At 57.4% G+C, this 22808-nt stretch overlaps 2 protein-coding genes across 7 annotated transcripts in view; one reads left to right on the top strand and one right to left on the bottom strand.

Annotated features, from left to right (window-relative positions):
* The window catches only part of ITPK1 (inositol-tetrakisphosphate 1-kinase), a 179094-nt gene extending 172339 nt beyond the window's left edge, over nucleotides 1-6755 (top strand). For all 6 annotated transcript variants that reach the window (XM_040478070.1, XM_040478069.1, XM_040478068.1 and 3 more), the window contains one exon: nucleotides 4463-6755. In XM_040478070.1, the coding sequence (XP_040334004.1) occupies nucleotides 4463-4821 (359 nt within the window). In that variant the 3' untranslated portion in view covers nucleotides 4822-6755. The remainder of the gene's footprint in view (nucleotides 1-4462) is intronic.
* A 2936-nt stretch (nucleotides 6756-9691) lies between these two features.
* CHGA (chromogranin A) lies at nucleotides 9692-22457 on the bottom strand. The gene is made up of 8 exons (XM_040478074.1): nucleotides 22220-22457; nucleotides 21320-21366; nucleotides 18903-18996; nucleotides 18050-18118; nucleotides 15903-15998; nucleotides 13576-14013; nucleotides 12378-12865; nucleotides 9692-10188 (listed from the first exon to the last, which is right to left on the bottom strand). The coding sequence occupies exons 1-8, from the start codon at nucleotides 22263-22265 to the stop codon at nucleotides 10105-10107; spliced, it is 1362 nt and encodes a 453-aa protein (XP_040334008.1). The 5' UTR covers nucleotides 22266-22457; the 3' UTR covers nucleotides 9692-10104.
* Between the last annotated feature and the right edge of the window lie 351 nt (nucleotides 22458-22808).

The following is a 22808-nucleotide window of genomic DNA, read 5'->3' as shown; positions in this document are numbered from 1 at the left end:
GGGTAATGGGGCGGGTGGGCCCGGCTGATCAGCTTCCTCCCTCCCTGCTGGTAGGGCCTGGGATAAATGTGATCCCGCTAAGCCTCAGCCCCACCTGCAAAATGGGTTTATGGTATGTGGTGAAGTTGGCAAACAAGGTCGGTGCATCCAGCCAGGGTGAACCTGGGCGCTTAGTGGGCCCGCACTAAACCCATTCTTTTACCTTCCTCACTGACCCTGCGCCATCAGTGTTAGCCTTTGTTGGCGGAACCTCAGCTACTGTGTTGGGCTTGTAGATTTCGAGACCTGAAAGGACCCCAGAGAGAGTACGTCCTCCACAGTTTATGTGCAGGGAGTCGACTTTCCCAGGGAGGGAGAAATTACCGCACGTTACAGTACTGGTTGGTGGCGGGCCGTGCTCCTGCCCCCACCCTGAACTGTAGTGCTGGGGACGGGCCTTGGAGGCGGCCAGCTCCCCGTGGCAATGGCCCCTGCTCCCTGCCGTCTGCCAGAGCCCTGAGGCAGGCAGCATGTGCTGGGGCCCTCAGGGCTGGCTGGCACAGCCTGGCTCCCCCCATGCTCCTCTCTTCTTGGTGGGACATAGCACCCGGAGAACCTTCAGTGGGGCTGTTAGCCTACAAGGATGATGGCCGTGACGTCCCCAGCTGACTTTCCCCGGAATGAGCCCACTCTGCCTGGGGGCACCCTGAGGCTGACTCGTCCACCCTCCCAGCTGGCTTTGATTCTCACCTTTATTAACTAACAGTGGTGGAGGTAAAGTCACTCACTGCTCAGTGGGTATAAAAACATTCAGGAAATGATTCGTACCTTAGGGAGGTTAGCATCTCCAGGGAGAGCCCATGCGTGGCATGCAGGGACTGCTCAGGGGTGTCTGCAAGGTGTGAGACAAGACCTCATGTGCGGGGTGCAGAGCGTGACTTCAGGCTGTGCGGCTCCTGGGCGTCAGGCTGGGGGCCTGACATGTGTCCCTTTGCACTCCTCAGTCCCCACCACCATTACAAGTCATAGCCAGGGAAACCGAGGCTGGGAGGACACCACTGGCTCCTTAAGTCATTCAGTTGACCTTTATCGAGGGCCTGCTGTGTGTCCCAGCTGGTCATCTAGTAACACATGCAGGTACAGCGTGACCATGATGGCCAGAGCCCTTCCTTCAGAGGACAGGAGGTGCCCAGGGGCTCCTTCTTGAGGTGGTGGCATTGGAGCAGAGCCCAGCAAGGAGGGACTGGAAGGGACTGTGACAAGGAGGGCCAGAGGTGAGCCCGCCATACGCCATGGTGAGAATGCGGGCTTTCGCTCTGAGCTGGACCAGAGCGGCTGACTGAGGCCAGCATTCCTTTATAGAAACTCAGGCCTGTTGGGACAATGGCCTGTGTTCCTCCCGTCACCCTGGGCGCGGCCTGAATGGAGACTTGGGTGTTGCCGGAGGTGGGGTTTTCACGAGGAAGTGACGGAATGAGTGAGAGAGATCAAGGGAATACAGGGCGTGTCAAGGGAACAATTACAATGAATCAGAGGATCTGAACCCGGGAGGACATGGGGGCGCTGGCAAAGAGGTAGCCGAGTCAGCGGGTTGGTGGGACGAGGAGGGAGCAGTGCCGGGCTGTTGAGGCAGAAGTTCCAGAAGGATGGAGATGGGAGGTGGTGAGAGCATGAAGCTCTGCCCTTGAGCTTCGGCTTTGTGCAAGGTCCTGAGTCGGTCCCCTCTCGACATGGGCAGTTTGGACTGGGTGTCACGAGGGCGTCCTCTATGCTCAGGAGGGACCGTGATTGTGGGCCCAGATGGCCGGGAGGCTTCTGTCCGAGAGAAGGGCCGCCCAGATGGGGCCAGGCATGGAGGTGGGGGCTGAGGCAGCCGGAACGATGGGCCGAGTCCAGCACACGCTGCCTGAGGGAGCCTGACACTGGGGGAAAGCCAGGGGAGCCCAGGGCAGGTCGTGTCCGGGAGACAGCTGCTCCCCGGCCTCTCCCGGCTTGTTTTGCAAGCCTGGGTCTGGAGCACTTGTGGGCCCGACCCGAAGAGTATGTTCCTGGGGAGGCTGCCTTGGGGCCCTGGGTGTTCAGTAGCCCCCTGTCAAAGGGGCCGCGTGCTGGGCTCTGGGAACTAGTAACAGCAGTAGCCGCGGGTGCTGTTGACACGCTTACACAGCAGGCCTGCTTGGAGAGTCTTACTCCCATTTTGTCCACGCAATAGCACGGCGTGCAGTGAGCTGCCAAGATCTCCCTTTACCCCGTGGAGACATGGAGGTAGGGGCTGGGTGTCTTGTCCGAGCCACGTGGCTACCAAGTGCTGGAGCTGAGACTGGAGCCCTCCCCTCCTGACCTGTCAGCCGAAGCCTTGGGTTCCAATCTTGGCCCTGCCCTTCCAGGCTGCGATGGGACAGGTCATCCGGGGGTGGGGGTTGTTCTCAGCGTTCCCTTCTGCGCAGCGGGAGCAGTGATTCCCCCCACACGAAGACAGAGGAGATGATGTCGGCACGGTGCCCGGCCCTGAGCTGGCGCCCCGCGGTGCTGGCTCAGCTCAGTCTGTTCTCCCCAGGCATCGGGAGCTGGCTGCCTGGCTGCCGGCCAGTTCGGGCCGACCCGAGGGGCCTCCCCGGCCTCCAGTTCAGCTTCAGGCCTCCACACCACCCCAGGAAACCTCAGGAAGCACGTATGTCCTGCCCTGGGCCTTGTCTGGGGGCCTCAGGACAGGACTGCGTCTGTTCCCCGGTGTGGGCCTGACTCAGTTCTCAGCTCTGCTCCCTCTGCTTGTATCCCTACCCTGGAAGCCCGGCAGCCCGCCTGCTGGTTGTCCCTTCGGGGCCTGGCCTGGCCTGGCCTGGCCTGCCTTTCGGCCCTATGGCTGGAAGAAGCCCCCCCTGTCCTCGGTGGACCGCCCAGGACCACATGATATTCAAGGCACAGATGGCACCAAAGGGCCTGGTTGAGGTCCTGGCACTGCCACTTGGGAGCTTTGTATCCTCTGTAAAATGAGGGTGGCCCTGGGCCCCACTCCCCAGGGACTGCGAGGGACATGCAGCATGCGGCCTGGGGGCCAGCACTTCCTGAGCCTGGGTGGACACCAGCCGTGGGCCCCATCACTGTCTCCACCCACACCGTGAACAGCCATGTGTCTGTCCGCCTGTGGAAGGGCTCAGTCACTTAACTCTCCGCGCCTCTGTCTCCTCATCTGTAAAACGGGAACACGTTGTGAGGAGGGAGTAAGGGCACATGAACGCACCGTGCATGCCAGCCGTTGTACGTGTTTTTAGTTTTGCCGTGGGCATCTCTGCTTCCCCTTCTTGGCCTCGGGCCCGCGATCGTCGACGAATGCCTCCGCCGCCTGGCCCCGGATGGGCTCTTTTGTGACAGGTAGTGCGCCTGCCCTCCTCGCCCAGCCTGTGCCCACGCGGCGAGGCCCATCCTGGAGGATGTGCGAGGGTCCCGGTGACCTCTGAGTGGTGGAGGAGGTCGTCCTGGTGGAGGGAGAAGCCGTATAGGGTGTGAGCAGTGCCTGGAGCCCCTCGCAGAGTGGGCACCTGTTTCTGTCCTGTTCCTGGAGCTGTGTGCCCAGTTCTCATGCCTCCACACTGGGTCGGGGAGGTGGGGGTGGGGGGCACCTACTCATGTTGAATTTCTTTCGATGCAGTTTTTGGGGCAGTTAGCAAAATCCTTGCCCTAGATGGGAAACCTGCTTGGTGGGTGGCGCCCAAGGATTTGTTTGCCGACATTTGCCTTCGTGTCTGTGTTGGGAAACGTGGGCCGTTGGGCAGGCCCTGGCAGTTTCTGTTCGGGAACCCCAGGCCCTGCTTTGTTAGAGGCACAGGTGGGCAGTGGCCCTGCTGGGGGCACCCGGTCTCCACCCCTTGGCTTTGATGCTCAGAGCACATGGCACAGAGGACCACCCTGCAGGTATTTTGGGGGTGAGAAGGCAACAGACTGTGTTCCAGGGGTAGCCGCTCTGGATCAGGGGTCTCCCCGGGCATGCCCGCAACGGCCTCCTCCCCCCGCCCCTGAGACCTCTGAGTTGACACAGGAGGAAGCTGAGGCTGGGCCATGTGGAGTGGATGGCTGTTTATGATTTAGGATGGGAGGAGTGGGCCTTCGGTATTGCCATGTCCCTCCATGCCACGTTCCGCCACAGGCATCTTGGCACATTTGGGGCGGTGATTAAACGAGACCCTGAAACTGTACCCGAGAGGGACAGGGTATGGGGCGTTTGCCTGTCTGCTGGAGCGCCAAGCGTCTCACACCCTGGGGACAGCCGAATTCAAGGGCTAGCCCGCCCACACCCAGCTTTGAGTCTAGGCTTGATGGCTTCCATCTGTCCCGTTACTTAACTGAGCCTCGGTTTTCTCTACGTCTTGAGAGCGCCCACCTTGAGTCCAGGAGCCCCATAGTCCACCTGTGCCCCGCTCTCCCTGCTGCCCGTCTCCACCCCAGCCTGGCTCAACGTCCTGTGCTGTCTCTTTCCTGCCTACAGGCTATGAGGGCGTCAGCGAGTTCTTCACAGACCTCCTGAACCACGTGGCCACCGTCCTGCAGGGCCAGAGTGCAGCCGCGGCAGCCGCGGGGGACGTGGCCCCACTGAGGCACAGCAGGCTCCTGGCAGAGCAGGCGGGCAGCCTGGCGGGCGAGCGGACGTGCAGCGCCAGCCCGGGCTGCTGCAGCAGCATGATGGGCCAGGACCCACCCTGGGCGTCGGAGGCCGATGCGGGCGGCGTGGGCACGGGCAGCACCGCCAAGCTGCCCCACCAGAGACTCGGTTGCACCGCGGCGGTATCTCCCAGCTTCCAGCAGCACTGCGTGGCCTCACTGGCCACTAAGGCCTCCTCCCAGTAGCCACGGAGCCCAGGACCTGGAGGGCGGCACGGGCCGCAGAGTGTACCTGCTGGACAAGCAGCTCCCAGCAGTGACGCTCCTACTAAGAATTCCCAGTGATCTGATTCTTTTTTTTGTTTTTTAATTTTTAACCTGATTTTCTGATGTCATGATCTAAACCCGGGGTGGTGGGGGGGGGGGGAGATGGAAGAGAACCCCAAGTGGCCCAGCCTCGGGGAAGATGCCTGATACCTGCTGTGCAGATGTCTTCACTGGGTTTACACTTGCTGTGTCTTCAACACTAGGTCTGAATGTGAGGTGGGGTGTGCGTGTGCACGTGTGGCTGCTGTGCGTGTGCACATCCACGTCTGTTCGTCTCGATGGCTGCTGTGGACCAGGCCTTGGGGACCCTGGAGGGGGGCCGTCCCGGGTCAGGCTTTTGGCCACTGAACAGAGTGAGTGAGAGGTTCCTCATCTCGCTTTCCTCCAAGCCCCTCGCACCCAGGCCCGGCCCCCTCACTGTTCCCCTCCTGCTGGCGGCCTCCACAGCTTTGTGAGGAATGGGGCCTAAAGCCCCAAGCAGGTGTACAGGTGTCCCTCTGAAGAGCCAGAGGAAGCCAGAGGCACACCTACTGTTTCCTTGTGGGGGCTTCGTGCAAGGGGTCTGGGCTGTGGTCCGCCTGTTGCCCACTCACAGAAAGGAAGAAGGAAGCTTCCTGGGGGCGGCTAAGGTCCTGAGTTGGCCTCTACTCTCCACATCCAGCTCCCTGGAGTCCGCCAGGCCCTTCAACTTGTGTCCCATGCAGCCCTGCAAGGGGGCCTCCCACCCTGGCCAAGCGCCGCTCCCCAGGACCCCAGAGGAGGCTGCCTGGTCGGGAGCCCTCGGGCTGATCTTGCCTGTGCCAAGGATTTGTGCCGTGACTGTGGACAGATCATCCCAGGAGTTGCTGGGCCTCCGTGTCCTTGTCTCTGATGAGCCGTTGAGACCAGAGACCTCTGAAGGGCAGGCTTGGTGCCCTACACCCTGCGGTGCAGTCTGCCTCTCTGAGAAGTCAGCCCGATGAGCCTCCCCTCGGCCTTGAGGTGATTTGGGGCCTCTTCCCCCGGCCAGGTGGGTGGGGGGGGGGGGGGTGCTGCCTGTACGCTTCACATCTTTTCGCACCGCCCAGCAGGCCCGCCCCACCCTTCCTGCACTCACTGCAAGCCCCAAGCACAGAGCCAGCCAAGTGTGAGGGGAGCTGCAGCCCCAGAGGTGAGGAAGCAGTTACCCCTCCTCCGTGAGAGTCCCCCCAGCCCCTGATGGCAGCTTACACCACCGGCTGACCACTCCGCTCCCGCGGTGCAGGCGGGCAGACCGCCCCGCCCCTGTGCAAAGAAGGGGGCCGGTGAGGGGCTTTGCCAGTCCTGGGACAACGTGAACCTGGGCAAAATGCATAGGACCCCCTGAGCATGATCTTGTGTCCTGAGACATCCATTCACGTTGAGAAAGTGGGAAAGGCGTCCAGGCTGTCATGCACGGTCCGATGAGGATGGCCCGAGAGAGGCTGCTGAACTGGGCACTCAGAGGTACCTTCGGGCCTGGCTCAGCAGGGGCGTGGGGGTCACCCACCTTTGGGAAAGGAAGGACTGGGTGGGGGCCGCCCTCAAGCTGCACTGGGCCTAGGGCGAGGACAGGTGCTGTTGGGACTGCCCGGCTGCCCTGGAAAGGAGGGCCCACCGACTAACTGCGTTTACACGACTTGAGTGTTGAACCCCGATTATAATGTCTGTACAGCGCCTTTCCTAGTCCATCCCTGAGCCCCGGGGAAGCAGGAAAGCGTGGCTGGCCTCTTGCACTGCTTTGTCTCCAAAATAAACTACTGAAATCGAACTGCATTTCACATGTGTTTACAAATGCTGTTGAAAGTTCATGCCATTCTCCTGGTCTCTTAATAAAACAGCTTTACCTTCTTAAATGAAATTCCAATCCCGATCTGTCTCAGGAACAGGTGGGGGGGGGGGTGCAGTGTGACCCCCGATGCCAGGCTGGGGCCTCTGGCCATATCGTGTTCCTGGGTAACTTACGTCATCCCCCAGGGTCACACGTGCTCAGGTCCAGAGCCCAGATATCAAGTAACTGCTCCCCACTGGCCTCGATGCGGGTGGCAGGCAAGGTGACTGCTTTTTCTGGAAGCAGAAGCCGAGGGGTGGAGTCTCACTTCGTAAGGACCTGGAAGCATCAGGTGGTGGGAGAGGGAAAGGCCCTGCCTGGCAGCAGGCATCTTCCTTGCATCGCCCCTGTTCGGCGAACACTGGCCACCCCTGATGTAGGGGTTTCAGGAGCACAGACAAGGAGAGGGGCCATCACCCCCTCATCAGTGGTGATGAGGCACCAACCAGCGACCTCCACTCCTAGGGTCACTTGGGTGCACACTGACTTTTTTGGGTGCCAGGACACACTCTCCGTAGAGTTGATTTCCCCTCAGGCCTTGTGGTTTCCACATCAGGGAAAGACAGATCCACTAAAATGCCGCGTCTTCCTTGGCCCTTTAGCAGTATCTCCCCCCAAAGGCTTGGTGGTACTCCCTCTGGGTCAGAGGCTCTGGAACCTTGCAGGGCTCCTGGGAAGGGTCTGCTGTGGTGTGTGCATGTGTAACCCCTGGAGTTGGCCCTGCCAGGATCATGGGGGCAGTTAGGACTCTGATTCCCAAGCCTCTGTTTGCCAGTTGGTGGGCACGTTGGGGTCTGTGGCCCTCAGCACCTGTCTTGGTGGTGTTCAGTGGCCGGGGCTCCCGGAGGCACTCCTGATTTCAAGGGCTCCAGGAGCAAGTACCAGGGCCATATTTTGGCTAGGGCCATGGGTAAGTACAGAGGGTCAGTTGCAAGGTCTCTGCCCTGGACAGCCTGTAACAGAGACCTTGGGCCAGGTTCTGCTTGCGGACACTTTGTCCAACGATGTGATTCCACAGACATTAGGCCCCACTTGAGTGCAGGCCCTTGATGTCTGTCGTCTTCAAGAGGGCCCAGCAGAGTCTCCTGGTGTAGCATCCTTGCCATTGGCATTCATGGAAGCGTCTAGGTTTGCGGCCCACAGTGGCTCGGGCTGGGCCTGAAGACACCCGGCACGGCCTGGACGCCTCGAACACCCAGGGAGTTGTATGGTGTATCCTTCAAGTGGGCCTTCATTAATGATGGAGAGAACAACTTGGAAAAAAGAGTTTCTCTCTAACCCAGAGGACTGTCAGGTGGACCTCGCCCGGTGGAAGGGCCATGGCAAGAAACTAGCTTTCCAGCCAGCTGCGATAAGCAGCTGTTGTCACATGGCCACTCCAAGACCAAGGGAGACTACACGTTCTTGTCCTAGTCTGGGAGATCGGTCCTCTGCTTGGGCACTCACACTGGCCACTGGCCACACAGCCGGTGAATGGCTTGACTGCTGTCCCTGGCGTCTGCATCTTCCTCTCTGTGCCCTAGAAAATTATTCTCCCGGCAGGCGCCCTGACAGCCCCTCGCCCTCCACGGGCCCTTGCCCCGGGCTAGCCATCTTGAGCTGGGTGCTGGCTGTCCTGAAGGCGCATAGCCAGCCCCTCCACCGAGGCTTACCGCGAGGCAGAGAAGTTTCCAGGCTTCTCCCTCTTCTATCTGCCTGGCCCTGCCCTGATGCCCCACACATCTGTCTGCCCTGCCCACGCCTGAGCCTGAGCCTGAGCCTGAAGTGATGTGGCTGAGGCTTCAGGCCAACCACACTCCCATTGTTTCTGCCTTTCACGAGGAAGGGCCTGTGCTTTGCCCATTCTCTCTGCACAGCGTTGCCAATGTGATCTTGGAGTGACACTGCCCACCCCCGACACTGTTCAGAAGAGAGCTGTTCCTTGGTCCCACCTGGGCGCTCTCCCTTCTGGTTCTGACCACCCGGGGGCCTTTTCCATGGATGGTTGCATTTTCCCTTCCCGATTTACCCTGACCCGACGGCTTAGAGGGGCTGTTCCTTTCCTGTAGCCTGCCTGACGTCTTCCTCCAGGGCTGCATGTGGGAGCACCTCTTGGACACCTGTTGCCTCACAAAAAGCTGTTCCCATAGTGATTTCACCGAGACGTTGGTGGTTCTAGTTCTAGTGACACCTGTGCTTTGCGACAAATGCTCAGGCCTCCGTCCTGTTCACAGGCAACAGGCAACACTTCCCAGAATCCCAGGCTGCCTTGTACGCGATCTGTGCACGTCCGTCCGTACGGTGTTTCTACGAATACACATACCGTATATAAAATCACCGCTTTTGTAAGAGCCAGGAGACTTTGTCCCTGGGCTCTTTGGATTTGTCTTTACAGTTGTTTTGCGTCGTTATGATAACACAGGTGGCCATCTTTGGGATGGGTTTTTTTTTTTCAGGGACAAGGTGATCCCGTGTTCCCTTTGTTAACTTGTCTCGGGAGTGGATGTTTTGATAGCTGACCGCCTAGTGGGATACAGTTTGCTGTTGTGTTTGTTCTTTCTGTAATGGTTGGGGGGTAGAGTGCACCCTTGAAAACGTGTGAAGAAATAAACAATGACTCCAGCTCTTTGGAAGTTGTCCCTCTGTGTATCAGGGGCTGGTTAGCAGCGACAGTGGGCAGCTCCCTCCCCAGCCTCATGGGAAAAGCCTAGCCTTGGCAAGACTGTTCATGTGACTTGTATCATCATCATGGTTTTCTGGTCCAGGCTGCCTGGGCCCTTTGAACCCTCATCACAATCAGATGAGGAAGTAGTATCATCCCCATTTTGCAGATGAAGAAACTGATGTCGAGAGGTGCAAAGTCACTTGCCTGTAGCCCCATGGCTAAAAAGTAGCTCCAGGGAGCAACTTGAGCTCCCCTTGTCCCTTTGCCCAAATCTAGTCCCTCCCATCCAGCTCTGAGTCAAGAGGGGGGAGAAGTTCAAAGAAACCAGAAAGAGCCCAGAGCAGTTTTATTTCTCCTTAGATAAATTTTGTACAGAATATATTACAGTCAGGAGTTCTCAGCTTTCACCAAAAGGTCAGAAGTTATTGCAATTGTGCCCAATGGCTCTGACGATGGAAAGGAAACTTCTAGAAAGCTGCCTGTGTCCAGAGAGAAGATAACCGTTTAAAGTCGTGGGGGGTGTGCCCCGCAGAGGGGCGCACTGGGGCTGGAATCGAGAGCAGAAGGGAAGGAGCGAGGGGGCAACAGGGCGGCCTGGGCTTGGGCGGGCTGGAGTGGCCCCTCTACCAGCAGCAGTGCCCAGGCCGTCTGGCCAGGACCTGCAAAGGGGACAGGAGAGCCAGGACTGCTGGGTGCCTCGGGGCCCTGGCTGGGGGGGCCGGCTGGCGTGTCAGCCCCGGCGCAGTGCCTGCAGCTGGTGGGCCACCTTCTCCAGCTCTGCCTCGATGGCCAACAGGCTTTCCAGCTCCTGGTCCTAGGAGAGAACATCAAGGGTCATTCACATGGAGGGTGCAGTCTGCCAGACTGGTTGTGCCACTGGCTAGCTGTGTGGCCTCAGGTGGCTTTGCCTCTCCCAGCTTTAGGGCTTTCATCCAGATCATGGGGACAGAGATGCCACCCTGCTGGGCCGCTCTGAGGATTACTGTGCACAAGAAATGGGCATAGGGGCCTTGACCCCACACCACCCCGGTAGCCTCATCCAGACCTGCCTTCCCCTGAATGGCTCTGGGCAGGCACGTGGAAAATGAAGCCTTCGGTTCTCTTCAGTGTTCCTTAGCTCCTCACCCCAAGGCCTAGACTGTGACAATGGCCCTGACCGTGAGTCCAGGCTTCCCTGCTTGAGGAGCCATGGGCCTTTGGCACAGGCTTGAGGACATGAGGGTTTCCCTGCTTCTACCTGCCTAGGGTTGGGCCTGGATCCTCGGTCCCAATCATAGGGGGACCCAGCTCTGACTGCCAGGGTGGTTCAGGGCAGCAGGGGACCCTTCTGTGACCTCTGCTCTGTGCCCCAGCCTCAGGAAGCTTTCAGGGTGCCCCGAACTGGGGCTGATGCCCACAAGCAGATGCCCTTGGACTTGGAGCAGGAGTCGGGGAAGGCCACGCCCTCACCCTCGGTCTTGACATGGGAAGGGTAGTCTTGCTGGGGTCCCTGCCAGATGCCAGGCTGTGGAGGGCACCCATTGGGGCCACTTGGAACAGACAGACAGTGGTTGTCATGGAAATAGGGACCTTGAAGCCTTCTGTCTTAGAGTGAAATTCTGTGATGCCAGAACATTTCTAAGAAGACCCTGGAGCTGGGTGGAAGAGGCCTCTGCCCTGTCCTGTCCACAGGACTCTGTGGTCCCCATTTCTGTGCTCTGCAGTCCAGGGCTTTCTCTGCCCATGGAGAAGGGAGCTGGCAGGCATCTCAGGGTAACTTGCTTGCTTTTTCCAGCTTCTGTGGGTTGGGGAGGGGCAAGCAAAGGTGCCCAGGCTTGTCCTGGTCCAAAGCTAGGGATGGAGGGCAGTCTCCTGGGTACATAGAGAGATGACCTCTCCTAGCTCCTGCTGCCAAGGAATCTTCTCCCTCGAAGGCTGCCAAGACTGGTCCCAGCCCAGAGAAAGGTTGGGACCCAAGGAAGGGGCCACATCCTTTTCTGGGTGGGCAGAGAGAACTGGGGTCATGGGTAGATTCCAGTCCCCAGCAGGGCCCTGACTTCGACCAGGACACTGAGGCCTGAACCACGGACCCCTAAGGCCTCCTCTAGCTCTAAGATGGTACTGCCAGCCTGGCAGGGACCCCAACTCCCACTCCTCACCTCTGGGGCTACATCCCAGCATCCCATTGAGCTAACCAGGTATCCCTGAACATGGCCAGGTTTTGAAAGCTCATGTGTGTTCTGACCATAGTAATGAGGTGAGCAGAAAGGACTCCTTACCGCCATTTGAGAAATGGGGGAACCAGTGAGGCTCAGAGAAGGGGAGTAACCTGCCCAAGGTCACACAGCTAGGAAGAGGCAGAACCCAGGTCTCCCGGCACATCCATGCCTCCCTCACCCACTCACCACCAGGCCCCGTGGTCCCACTGGCCTTGCCCTTGCCCCACCGGAGGGAGGCAGGGTCTGAACCTCGGAGGAGGGTGTGCCTGGGCTGCCTGGGGGCCAGGAGAGGACATTGCTGGACCAACCACAGGGATCTCCCAGGAAATCGCAGGGCACCTTCCGTGCCCTCCCAGCTCTTGGGGCCATGGTGCCCTCCTCGGGCCAGTCCCTGCCAGGTCCTTTCCTTTCCAAGTTCCCTCCGTCCAAAGCTCCAGCTTCACCCCTCACTCCTGCTTCACACCCAAACCTGCAGGGGCCCCCTATCACCTCCGGGACAGAGACCCACGAAGTGCCTTCAGGCATTGGCTGAACCACCTCTCCTACCTCCACGACCCGATCCAGACAGCCCTCTCTTGCCTGCCTGTCCGCCAACTTTACCGGGTGCCCTCTGTGAGCCAGGGTTCACTCGCCTCCCTGCCTGACCCGTCCTCACCCCTGCCCCAGCTCTGCCCCTCTCCCGAGAGCCCCCCGTCCAAGTGCCTCTCCAGCCTCAGACCCGAGGGGACGGTGCGTGTCCCCTCAGGGGGGCAGGGCCCACACTCTGGAGGCCTGGCCTGGGGCTGGCACCCGCCCCCATACCAACCTCCGGTCTGCGGTTGGCACTGCCCTCCTCCTCCTTCTTCTCCTCCGGGTAGCTGCGCACCTGGAGGGGCAGGCCCGCCTCGACGCTGTCCTCCCGGGAGGACGGCCTCCAGCCTCGTCGCAGCTGCAGCCCAGGGCCCCTGAAGTCGTAGGCCCGGGCCCGGAAGGAGAGCTTCATGGAGCTGTCGGGGTCCTCCTCCTCGCCCTCCCCCTCCAGCCGCTTCTCGGCCGTCAGCTCCTTGGCCAGCTGGTCCATCCTGCTCCATCGCTTGGCATCTTCCCACTCGTTGGACAGCTGCTCCTCCTCCTGCTCCTGCTCCAGCTCCCTGCTCTTCCCGCCCCGGAAGAGGCCTTGAGGGGCCTCTGCCATCTCCTCCTCCTCCTCCTGCCGAGAGTGCTCCCGTGCCCCCTTCCCCTCGGGGGGCTGAGCCTCCTCAGCCCCGGTCTTCCTGGCTCCATCCACAGCCAGAGCCTTGGGCCATCCTGGAGCTGGTGGTGGACAAGAGCAGGAGAATGAAGCAGGGCCCGCCGCTTTCCCTGGTCCCTGCCACTCCCCAGGGCCTCTCTGTGGCTATCGCTGGGGCCACAGACCATGCTCAGGGTCCAGCCCAGCCTCTCCACAATAACTGCACTTGGAGGAAGAAGCCATCTTGACACCGTGCTTTGCAAGACCCTCTCAAAGCTCGGAGGGGTGGGCTGGCCAGAGCTTGCCTCTTCTGCGAGCCTTCTCCTCTGAGGAGCCCCCGATCCGGGAGCCACCCAGCTGGGGAGGGAGGAAGGACCCTTACAAGGCCTCATGGGGGGCCAGGGGCCTCTCCTAAACCCTGGGTGAAGCTGACACTGTCCCTAGACCGGCCTGCTGTCGCCTATCAGGCTGTCCCTCTGTTCCCGAAGCCCACCCACCCTGCAAAGCCCCTCTGGCCTCCTTGGTTGGAGGGGAGGGGCTGTGTGGACTAGTGGGAGATGCAGGGTTTTGGAGTCAGCCAAACCTGGGTGGTTGGAATCAGCTTTTACTACAAATTAGCTGTGTAACCCTGGGCAAATTACTTAACCTCTCTGAGTCTCAGTTTTCCATCTGGAAAATGGAGATGACCTACTTTTCAGGGTTGCTGTGAAGGTGCAACGAAATTATGAATGAGGTCCTCCCTCCCACCCTCTGCCTGACACATTTGCTGAGGGGTCTCAGACGTCATACATACTCTCGTCCCTCTGGGTCTCCTTGTAGCCAAGGCTTGGGTGGGGGTTAAATGCTGCGGTGGGGCCTTCTTCTTCAGGGACAGCCTTCTCTCCAGCCTCTGTGTCCTCCTCCTCTTCCTCCTCCTCTTCTCGCTTTGCCTGCTCCTCTTGCTCTACACCCAGGCCCTTCTCTCTGTCCACCGGACCCTGGGAGAGGCTCCCTCTGTCCCCCTGGGCCTGTGGGCCTGAGTGTTTCTGGCTGGGAAGGCTGGCTGGGGGGTGGGTGTTGGAGGCTTCCTGCTCCCCTGGGGCCTGGTTGTCTTCCTCGACCTTGGACTCTTGTTCAGGCTCCGGGGAGGCCTGGGGCCTGGCTCCATCTGTGTCTCCATCATTCTTCTCTGTCTCTTTAGAGTCCCCTCTTTTCTCCGAAGCATCCTTGGAGGATGCCTCTTCTGTCACCTCTGCAGAAACAACAAAGTCAGGCCCTGAGGGCCAGGCCACACACGGAGTCTCCCTGAGAGCCCAATTGCAGAACTTAGTCATTGTATCTTTTTTTTTTTTTTTTTCCTGAACAGCAAGCGAAAGTTTATTAGAGTATAAAATTAGAAATTAAGAATAGTAGGAAAGCTCTCTCTACAGAGAGGGGACATTCGAAAGTGAATGCCCTAGTCATTGTATCTTTTGGCTTCTAGAAAGTCCAGCCCAAGACTTATGACACAATTAGCATTACTTGTTTTGTGTCTGGGTCCGACCTGAGTACAACTGGCATATCTTTCTTCCTTTATAATTCTACTTCCTTTAAAAAAAATTTTTAATGTTTGTTTTTGAGAGCGAGAGAGAGACAGACAGAGTGCAAGCGGGAAAGGGGCAGAGAGAGAGGGAGACACAGAATCCGAAGCAGGCTCCAGGCTCCGAGCTGTCAGCACAGAGCCTGATGTGGGGCTTGAACCCACGGACCATGAGATCATAACCTGAGCCAAAGTCCCACACTCGACCGACTGAGCCACCCAGGCGCCTCTGTAATTCTACCTCTTAAAGCAGGAAGTGATTAAAAAAAAAAAAAAAAAGACCTTGAAAGGTCTTAACCTCTGTATGAGAGGCATCATCACTACACGTTCCTTCTCCTCTCCGTGTGAGGCTTCTCTGTCTTGATGTCCTGTGAAAGTGCTCAACTATTTGTAGGGTTTCATTAAAAGGCATTTTAGGGCAGCCTGGGTGGCTCAGTCTTTTCAGCGCCTGATTCTGGATTTTGGCTCAGGTCATGATCTCATGGTTCACGAGTTCAAGCCCCGCGTCGGGCTCTTGCACTGACAGTGCAGAGCCTGCTTGGGATTCTCTATCCCTGTCTCTCTCTCTGCCCCTCCTCTGCTCTCTCTCTCAGTCTCTCTCTCAAAATAAATAAGCTTTAAAAAAAAAAAAAAAAAAGCATTTTCGGCTGGCTGCCTTGAAGATAGGCTTTTACCCCGTAAAAATCCCTCCCTGCACCAGAGTGATTACTATTGAACAAAGCCTCGCCAAGTACGTGCCGCCATTTGACTCCAGGACTCCAGGTGAAAGTGCTCCCATCCCGTTTACAGAAAGTCTGCCCGATCCTCAGAGAGGGTGACCTGTCCATGCTCACAGTCCGTGGGCAGCAGGGTCTTGAATCCAAGTCTCCAGATGCTAAGTACAGGGTGCTCTTTGCCCTGACACATAACTGCCTCCCCCATTAAAGCCTCCAGGTGCCCCAGATGGAAGTCCATGGAGATCCTTGGTCCCAGAAACTGGCCTGCCCACCCACCTATGTGCAAAGAGCGGGCCTTGCAGAGATACTTTGTAGCTGTTTCCGGGCAGGAGGATGAGTACTAGGGCATCACCTTGACCTCAGCCATGATCTCTTTGGACCTTAGAAGCTCTTGTGGCTTCAAGAAAGATGATCCAGGTTCATTCAGTGTTTGAGACCTCCTCTCCTGGGACCCTCCTATGACAGGACTATGCCGAGGCACCACCAAATCCCAGGAGGACAGGTGTCAGGGGCAGGGGTTCTTCTGCAAGGGCTTCTGGGAAGATCCAGAGTTGAGGCTGCCCTCCCACCAGACCAGAGACTTCCTGCCCTGAGCATGAGCCCCTGTGGTGGGCAGGCTTTGCAGTGACATAGACCCGGATTCGCATCTCGTTATGCTGCTTACCTTGGGCAAGGTACTTAACCCCTCTGGGCCTCAGTTTCCCCATTTGTAAAGGGAAGACTGAAATGATAGCTCCTTTACAAGGCCTAAAGGAGGGGCTCCTGACTCCAGGGAGCCCTTGATCTTATAACTACTGTTATGATCTCCTCCATCCCCAGCCTCCAGCTAGACTGGCCAGCACTGACCTTTCAGCTCTGCCTGGTCATTCTGCTTCTCAAGAGCCTCTGAGAGTCCATCCTCAAGACTGCTGTGTTTCTTCTGATGTGCCCTCTCCTTGGCACCTGGTATGAGAAAAGGAGGGGGGGAAAAAAAGGAGAAAAAAGTCCCATTTTACCAAGACCAGCCCTGGGATATTTGTCTGTGAGAACGAAGGCTTCCGTTTCCTTACCTGTAAACTGGACATGTCATGTTCCAAGTCTGCTTAACGAGAGACTGAGGGGGCAAGACCCAGGCGGGGGTGCCCCCCCCGCCGCCCCTTCTCAGCTGGGGCTCATCGGGCAGCCACAGCACCTGTCCACACTCAGGTTTCCCACCTGAGATAAGAACAAGCCCTGCTTGCTGCCTCTTAGAGCAATAAAGACTCAGATGGAACACAGGGTCCCAGGGGTGGGAGCAGAGAGGAGGCTAGGGGACTCTGCAACAGGAGACAGCAGTGACTGCTTGCCCCCTAATGGGGGATCTTGAATCAGGTGAGCCCTGTTCCCCCAGGTCCCGGGGAGAAGGCCAAGCACGTGCTTGAACCCCAGTTCTGCTGCCGTGATCCACACACCCCATGCTGGGAATCTCTGGAGTGGCCAGAGGCACCGACACAGTGGTTGTGGGCCAGGGAAGGATGCCCAGATTTGACCCCGGGAAGGCCTTGGTTCACACCTCCTGGCGATTCTTTGCTCTGTGACCTTGGGTAACTTGGTCTATCCAAGACTTGGTTGCTCATCTACAAAACAGGGGCTGCTGCTTGGTACACAGTTGTTCTGAGTGCAGAAGAGGGAGTGGATGGATGGATGGTTGGATGGATGGAAGGACAGGTGGACATATAGCTATGTCCCATGCTCTTTCAGTAGAAAACAGCAATATATATGTGTATTGGAAACTGTTCATAATGGATACACGCACATATGTGTGTATACAGGTGTTTCAGGACACATTCCCCCATAACAGTCTGTGTTGACACTATATTTAATTATTTAAATGTAGTATCTTAGTCATTCAATATTTAATTTTTAAATTATCATATTGCAATAAAACATTTAATGTTCAGCTAAAAAAAAAAAGACAAACCCACCAGGGTCAATGATGATGAAATTAATAAGACAGGCAGTAACTGCCACGGCTCCGTTCGGCACCCGCTCTGTCCCGGGCACTCACTTCAGACTCCCAGCAACTATGCGAGACAGGTGCTTGCCTTCCGTTCTCTCACACATGGCCTGGTCCTCTCCAAAGGCCTCAGAGTGGGGGTCTCCCCAGAGCTGGAGAAGTCTTCATGCCTCCGATCCCACCCCCCACCTGAGACAGAAGCCCAGCCCTCAAGACAGACCCTCACTTCCTTTGGAAGCAGATGCAAGGTCCTCGACTGAGGTCCCATTCCCAGAGAGAGGCACAATGCCAGCAGCCCTGCCCCCAAATAAATAGCCACTTCCCACAGGATGTCAGCTTGGGGCAGATGCAAGGCCAGAACGCATTTTGTCTAACTTTCCAGGTTCCTATGAACGCAGGAAGGAACCTGGGGCTGGGCATCTGTGGGATGACATCAGTCTAACCCTCCATCCCAGCATCCTGTCCCGGCTCTGCTTGAATATCCTCAATGGCAAGGGGCTCACTCCCTCACAAAGTCACTCCATTCTCAAGAGTATCAGTGGATTTTCTTAATCTCTAAAGCATGCTGAAAGTCTGGTCTGTGTTTTGGGGGTGAGCAAGACCTTGCTTCCCCCATCAACCCCTTGAGCAGAAGCTCACAAGAGGAAAGGGGCCTGTCCTCTCTTCTGGAGACCAATTTTCTTTTAACAGAGGAGAGGGATTCTCTCTGTAACCTAGTCTTAAAAGTGCCCCCACTGAAATGACTGAACTGCAGAGATGGGGTATTTGGAGAGCTGCATCTAGTCTTGGCATGTCCTTAACTTACTGTGTGACCTTGGACAAGTCACTCAACCTCTTGGGCCTTACTCTCCTTAACTGTATCAATGACAAATTGGACCAGGGCATGAAGGACCCCATCTTCCTACTCTATAACTGGAAGAATCAGAGAGAAATAGGGCATTGCTCAAACTCACACCCTGGTTTTCTCTCAATTGCTGGAATTTACCCAGTAAATTCATATGCAGTGACTGGAAAATACCTTGGAGAGCAAGATCTTGGAGCTCTTTCAGCAAATTCTGATGTCGCAGGATTGAGAGGATCCGTTCATCTGCAACGAAGAGAGTCGTTATGGGTGGTTTCCAGAGAACAGCCGAGAAAGAGATGACTATCGATATTTTCAGCTGAACACAAGGAATTTATTTTGGACACTCAAAACCTGGGCAGCAGCCTTAAGATTGGGTCTTGAGAAGACACTTTTGAAATGGCCTCCTCTCCAAGGTGCCAATTCTTCCTACTACATCAGCAAGGTCAGCCACTGGCCCAGCACCCAGACCTCAGCCAAGAGGTGGCAGGCCCCCAGGTGAGGTAGGTGTCTCTACCCACATCATGTCTTCCAATATTCATCTCCATGCCTGCTCCACCTGGGCTATCCTTTCTTATCTACTGATTTCCAACCTTTCTCTGAAAGTCCAACCCAATGCTGGACCCATCCAACAGCTGATCAGAACTTGACTGCTTGGTTGGAAAGACTTTGTCCTTCTCAGGCCAACCCCCACACTTCTTTATTCATCACATACCTATAGATTGTCTAGCAGGTGTTAGAGGCTGCTCTTGGCTCTGGGGGTCGGGTACACAAAATCTCTGTTCACAGGGTGGACGGCCCTGCTTTCATTCTGCCTAGAATTCTAGTTAATTGGGTTCCTATCTGTTCCATCTGCCAGTCTGTAAGTTCCAGAAGCACAGGGGCTGTGACCCCCCTCATCTCTCCAGACCACTCAGACCCTAGCACAGGCCTGCCCAGGGCAGGCACTCGATCAGTGACTATTGAATTAAGTCACTGAATTCTGCTCAAAGCCACACACCCGGATCCTCACCCCCAGCCTTGCCCGTACCTCCTCGGAGGGTCTCGAAACACTCCTGGCTGACAGGCATGGGGCTGGGCTTGGATAGTGTGTCAGAGATGACCTCAACGATGCACTTCATCACCTGGAAAGAGAGTGGGTGGGGGGAGGGCTGGGGCTGGTTTGTGTATGGGGTTCAGCCCCAGAGGCTCCACAGCAAATTTCTAATGAGAATATAAGGACATTTGCTTTTGTCTTCAGGAGTCAATGGATGCCCGTCTCAGGGGCACAGCTTTGTGTCCTTAGCCAGACAATAACCACAATAAAAGAAAACCCTTATATGGTGTTTGCCATGTGCCCGGTGATCTAATCACATAGCCAGCAGGTGCCCCTGTAAGGTACCAAGCGTGTCTCCAAAGAAGGGGAAACTGCTCCTGGGCATGGAGGTATGGCTTGCAGAAGTCCTTGAACCTTGCAGATGCCTCAAAGGGCAACTATCTCCAGGAAGTATTTCTGGACTGCCCAGAGGAGAACAAAGACCTCCCCTGGCTTTACTCTGTCTGGAAACAGGATGTGGATCACTGTCTCCTAACATTCGTGGTGTTGTCACCTGCAAGGAGTGACAGCCTCACAGTCTGGCTCTACATTGGGCCAGGGGATGAATCCTGTGGCCGGATGTGGGCACACATCAGCTACATCGATGCGCCTGCCTGTTCCAGGCCCACGGCAGCCATATCTCCGAAGGTTTTGTCTCAGGCCCAGAAAGGTGCTGTGGATAATCAGGCACCTTGTAAGTGGATATTGGAAGGTAGTGCCAACTGGAGTGCAGTATCCTAGCTGTGTGATCTTGGACATGTGACTTGACCTCTCTGAGCCTCAATTTTCCCACTTGTAAAATGAGAGTGAGAAGACTTTCCCACTCCCCTCCCAGGGTGATCAGACACAGATGGAAAAACACTCTATAAAGCATGAAGTGCCCCACACACCAAGAGAGGGATTCACAACTTTCAACCTGCTTCAGCTGCCTAGAGCAGGGCAGAAAGCCAGAAGGTGCCAGACATGCATCAGGCAATGCTGGTGGGGAGTGAGGGGGTGGCAGGCTGTGTCTATGGGCTGCCAAAGCAAGCCAAAAATTCAGGATGGCAAACTGGCAAAGAGGCTCTACAGTAGTCACAGCATCATAGGATGGAATATTTAGGTCTTAACCAGCTGTTATGGTGCTCCTGCCCCAGGCTGCTAGGTGGAGTATGGTGACCACAGTGTCTCCCATAGAGATCTGGTAGGAAGAGCCCTGAAGTGTGTACCCTGCATCCCCCTGCAACCCCAGACCTCACACTGGGAATGGCAGATAGTCACCAGTCCATGAGGACAGGTTCTGGGACAGAGGAACTGGGCATGGGCCCCAAGAATAATAAAGAGCCTCAAAAGGGAAGCCCTAGGAATAATGGTGCCCATTTACTGAGGACCTGCCATTTGCCAGGCACCTGACATCTATGATTCCCTACTCTCACGACTTCCCTCAAGGGAAATACTGCAGATGGGAAAAGTGGAAGCTCAGAGAAGCTCAGGAACTCTACCAAGACCACACAGCTGTAAGGGTGCAAGTAAATTAAATCACTGAATTGTGCCAAGTGAAATACAGGAAATACAATTGAGCAAATAGAGGCTGAAATTGCTTTGCTGTTTTGGGTTTAACCATAGCCTCTCTGGAATGGAAGAAAACAGCTCCTGAAAAGGTGAGGAGTAGAAATTTCCCTGAGTCTCAAGTGGGGGTATCTGTGAGCATCAGAAACTGGAAAAATAGCCCCAGCCTAGACATGAATGGATTCCAAATATATACCCAACAGAGTGTCTCGCTGGCTACAGAACTCCCCATTGGTATCTCCTAAGGCCCTTTCCGGGGGGACATGCACCATAGGCCCTAAATGGCCAGCACCCTGGGTACAGAAGCCATGATCAAGAGTCTTCTCATTCTGGCCCTTTGGGAGAGCCAGGGCTTGAGTGCCTGGGGGGTGGGGGTGGGAGGGCAGCTAGCAGAACCTTGGGAGGAGGGGAAGACCAAAGCGGGAGGCCAGAGCCAGAGAAATGAAGACCATCCTTGCAGGTCTGTGGACAACCACAGCCACAGAGAAGTCCCCCCACCTAACCCAGCAGCTCATGGTAGGCCTGCCAGATGTGGGGTGTTCAAGGCAGTAGGCCTGGCACCTTGGCCCAGCAGCTAAGACACAGGCCCCATCGGCAGCATACCCAGCTCAGATGAAGCTGGGGAAGTCCCCACAGCAGGATGGCAGGGAAATCTAGCAGTCTTTGATATCTTCTTTTGCAAGCTGTCCCCAGGCTCAGCAGCCGCAGTGCTGGCTCTTGGCTTTATGCCAAACTCACTCCTGCAGCTGCCTAAAAACTGGCTGTGAGGCGTCCACTGGGCTTCCTACCTGCCATCCCGGGGGCATCCCCATTCCCCTTCTTACCTCGGTGTCCCCTTTATTCATAGGGCTGTTCACAGGGAGGGCAATGACTGGGGAAAAAAATAGAGAACTGGGGTCACTCCTCTGCTCCAAGGGGAGAGCCCAGTCCTTCCTGACCCAGTTTACAGGGGGCCCATTCATCCCAGTGCTCCCCTCAAAACTGCCCCCACCCAGTGGTTCTGTTTCCTTTCCCTGGCTGCTGCTCCCATGGGTATGGCCCCCAGAGGCTACACTGAGCTCCTTAACCCTGCCTTTTGGGAAAGTTCCTGCTCTGGGCAGGGGGGTGGGGGGGGGGGGGGTGCGGGGGGGGGGTGGGGGGGGGGGCGGGGGAGAGGACTGGAAGCTAATGCTAGGAAAACAAGGGCAGCGGCTGAGTGGGATTGGGGTGGAGAAGGAAGCGAGGAGAGGAAGACAGACCCCAGAGGTGTGGGAAAAGAGACGGAGGAGGAGGATTGTGAGAGATGATGCGGAGGGGTAGAAGCCAAGGGCAGAGAGATAGAGCAGGAGGGGGGAAGAGAAAGAGAGACGAGAGCGGGAGCCAGCAACGGTTCTCCCATCTCCCCCAGTGACCTTGGCCAGCCACGGCACGGAGCCAGAACTGGCCCAGATGCAGTCGAGACGTCGAGCCCAGACAAGGGGTAGGGGGCGCCGGGGTGAGGGGGAAGGGTGGGTCCTGCCCCGCGGGGTCAGGAGTCCGGCCCACCAAAGAGTCCGTCCGGTCTACGGGTTTGGGGCCGAGACCGCTGCGGGGTCAGCAGGGAGGCGGTGGCGCTGTCCGCGGTGCTGAAAACTCGCCGGGCCGGAGGGGAGGCACGAGGGGCGCGCGGCGCTGCGCGGAGCCTCGACCTCGGGGCAGGCGGGGGCGCCCAGGACCCTCTCCCACGAGACCCCTCGCTCGCTCACCTTGCCCGGCGCAGAACAGAAGCGCCAGGACAGCGGCGGAGCGCATGGCGAACCCGAGGCGCAGAGCAGTTGGCGGTCTGGGCCCCGGCACCGCAGGCACCCTGGCGAGGGCTGGCTGGACGGGCGGCCTGGGAGCGGGTTGTGGCGGCGCTGGCGCGGATTGGGGGCGGGGGGCGCGGCTTCCCTCTCGGCGTCCGTCTGTCGGCCCACCCACCAGCCTCTGTGCACTGGGCTCTGGTACTGCAAGAATTTATATACCCCCGACCCCGGAAATGACGTCATCGGGACCGCCTCTGCCCCCTTTCCCCACCCCTCCGGGGGGTCCGGCAGCAGCTTGCTCCGCCCTCAGCTTCACGCCTCTGGCTTCTGCTGTCCGCCGCTGGGCTCTCTTGGGTCGAGCTGTGAGACAGTTCTCTGGCTTCCAGGAGGATGGCAAGGGACCTCAGCTGATCCTCCACCCCTCGACGGTTCCATCGACTTGCTGTGGGTCCGTGGGCAAGTCACTCCCAGTCTCTGGGCCGCGTGTTCCTTCAGTGTGTGCTGAGGTCCCTGCCAGCACTAGCGCGCCACTTCATGCTCCTGAGATTCC

This window comes from Herpailurus yagouaroundi, unplaced genomic scaffold, assembly GCF_014898765.1.
Source record: "Herpailurus yagouaroundi ecotype Mexico unplaced genomic scaffold, PumYag 141, whole genome shotgun sequence".
NCBI lineage: Eukaryota > Metazoa > Chordata > Mammalia > Carnivora > Felidae > Herpailurus > Herpailurus yagouaroundi.
The sequence above is the reverse complement of the archived record's forward strand: the minus strand, read 5'-3'. Positions and strand labels throughout refer to the sequence as shown.

What these genes read in the sequence shown, in the direction of transcription:
- CHGA (XM_040478074.1), bottom strand. Translation starts at nt 22,265, where the DNA reads ATGCGCTCCGCCGCTGTCCTGGCGCTTCTGTTCTGCGCCGGGCAAG. An exon ending in TGACCAGGCAGAGCTGAAAG is followed by an intron (nt 14,014 to 15,902) that starts GTCAGTGCTGGC and finishes TTGTTTCTGCAG; the next exon opens with AGGTGACAGAAGAGGCATCC. An exon ending in GTGCCAACCGCAGACCGGAG is followed by an intron (nt 10,189 to 12,377) that starts GTTGGTATGGGG and finishes GTTCTCTCCTAG; the next exon opens with GACCAGGAGCTGGAAAGCCT.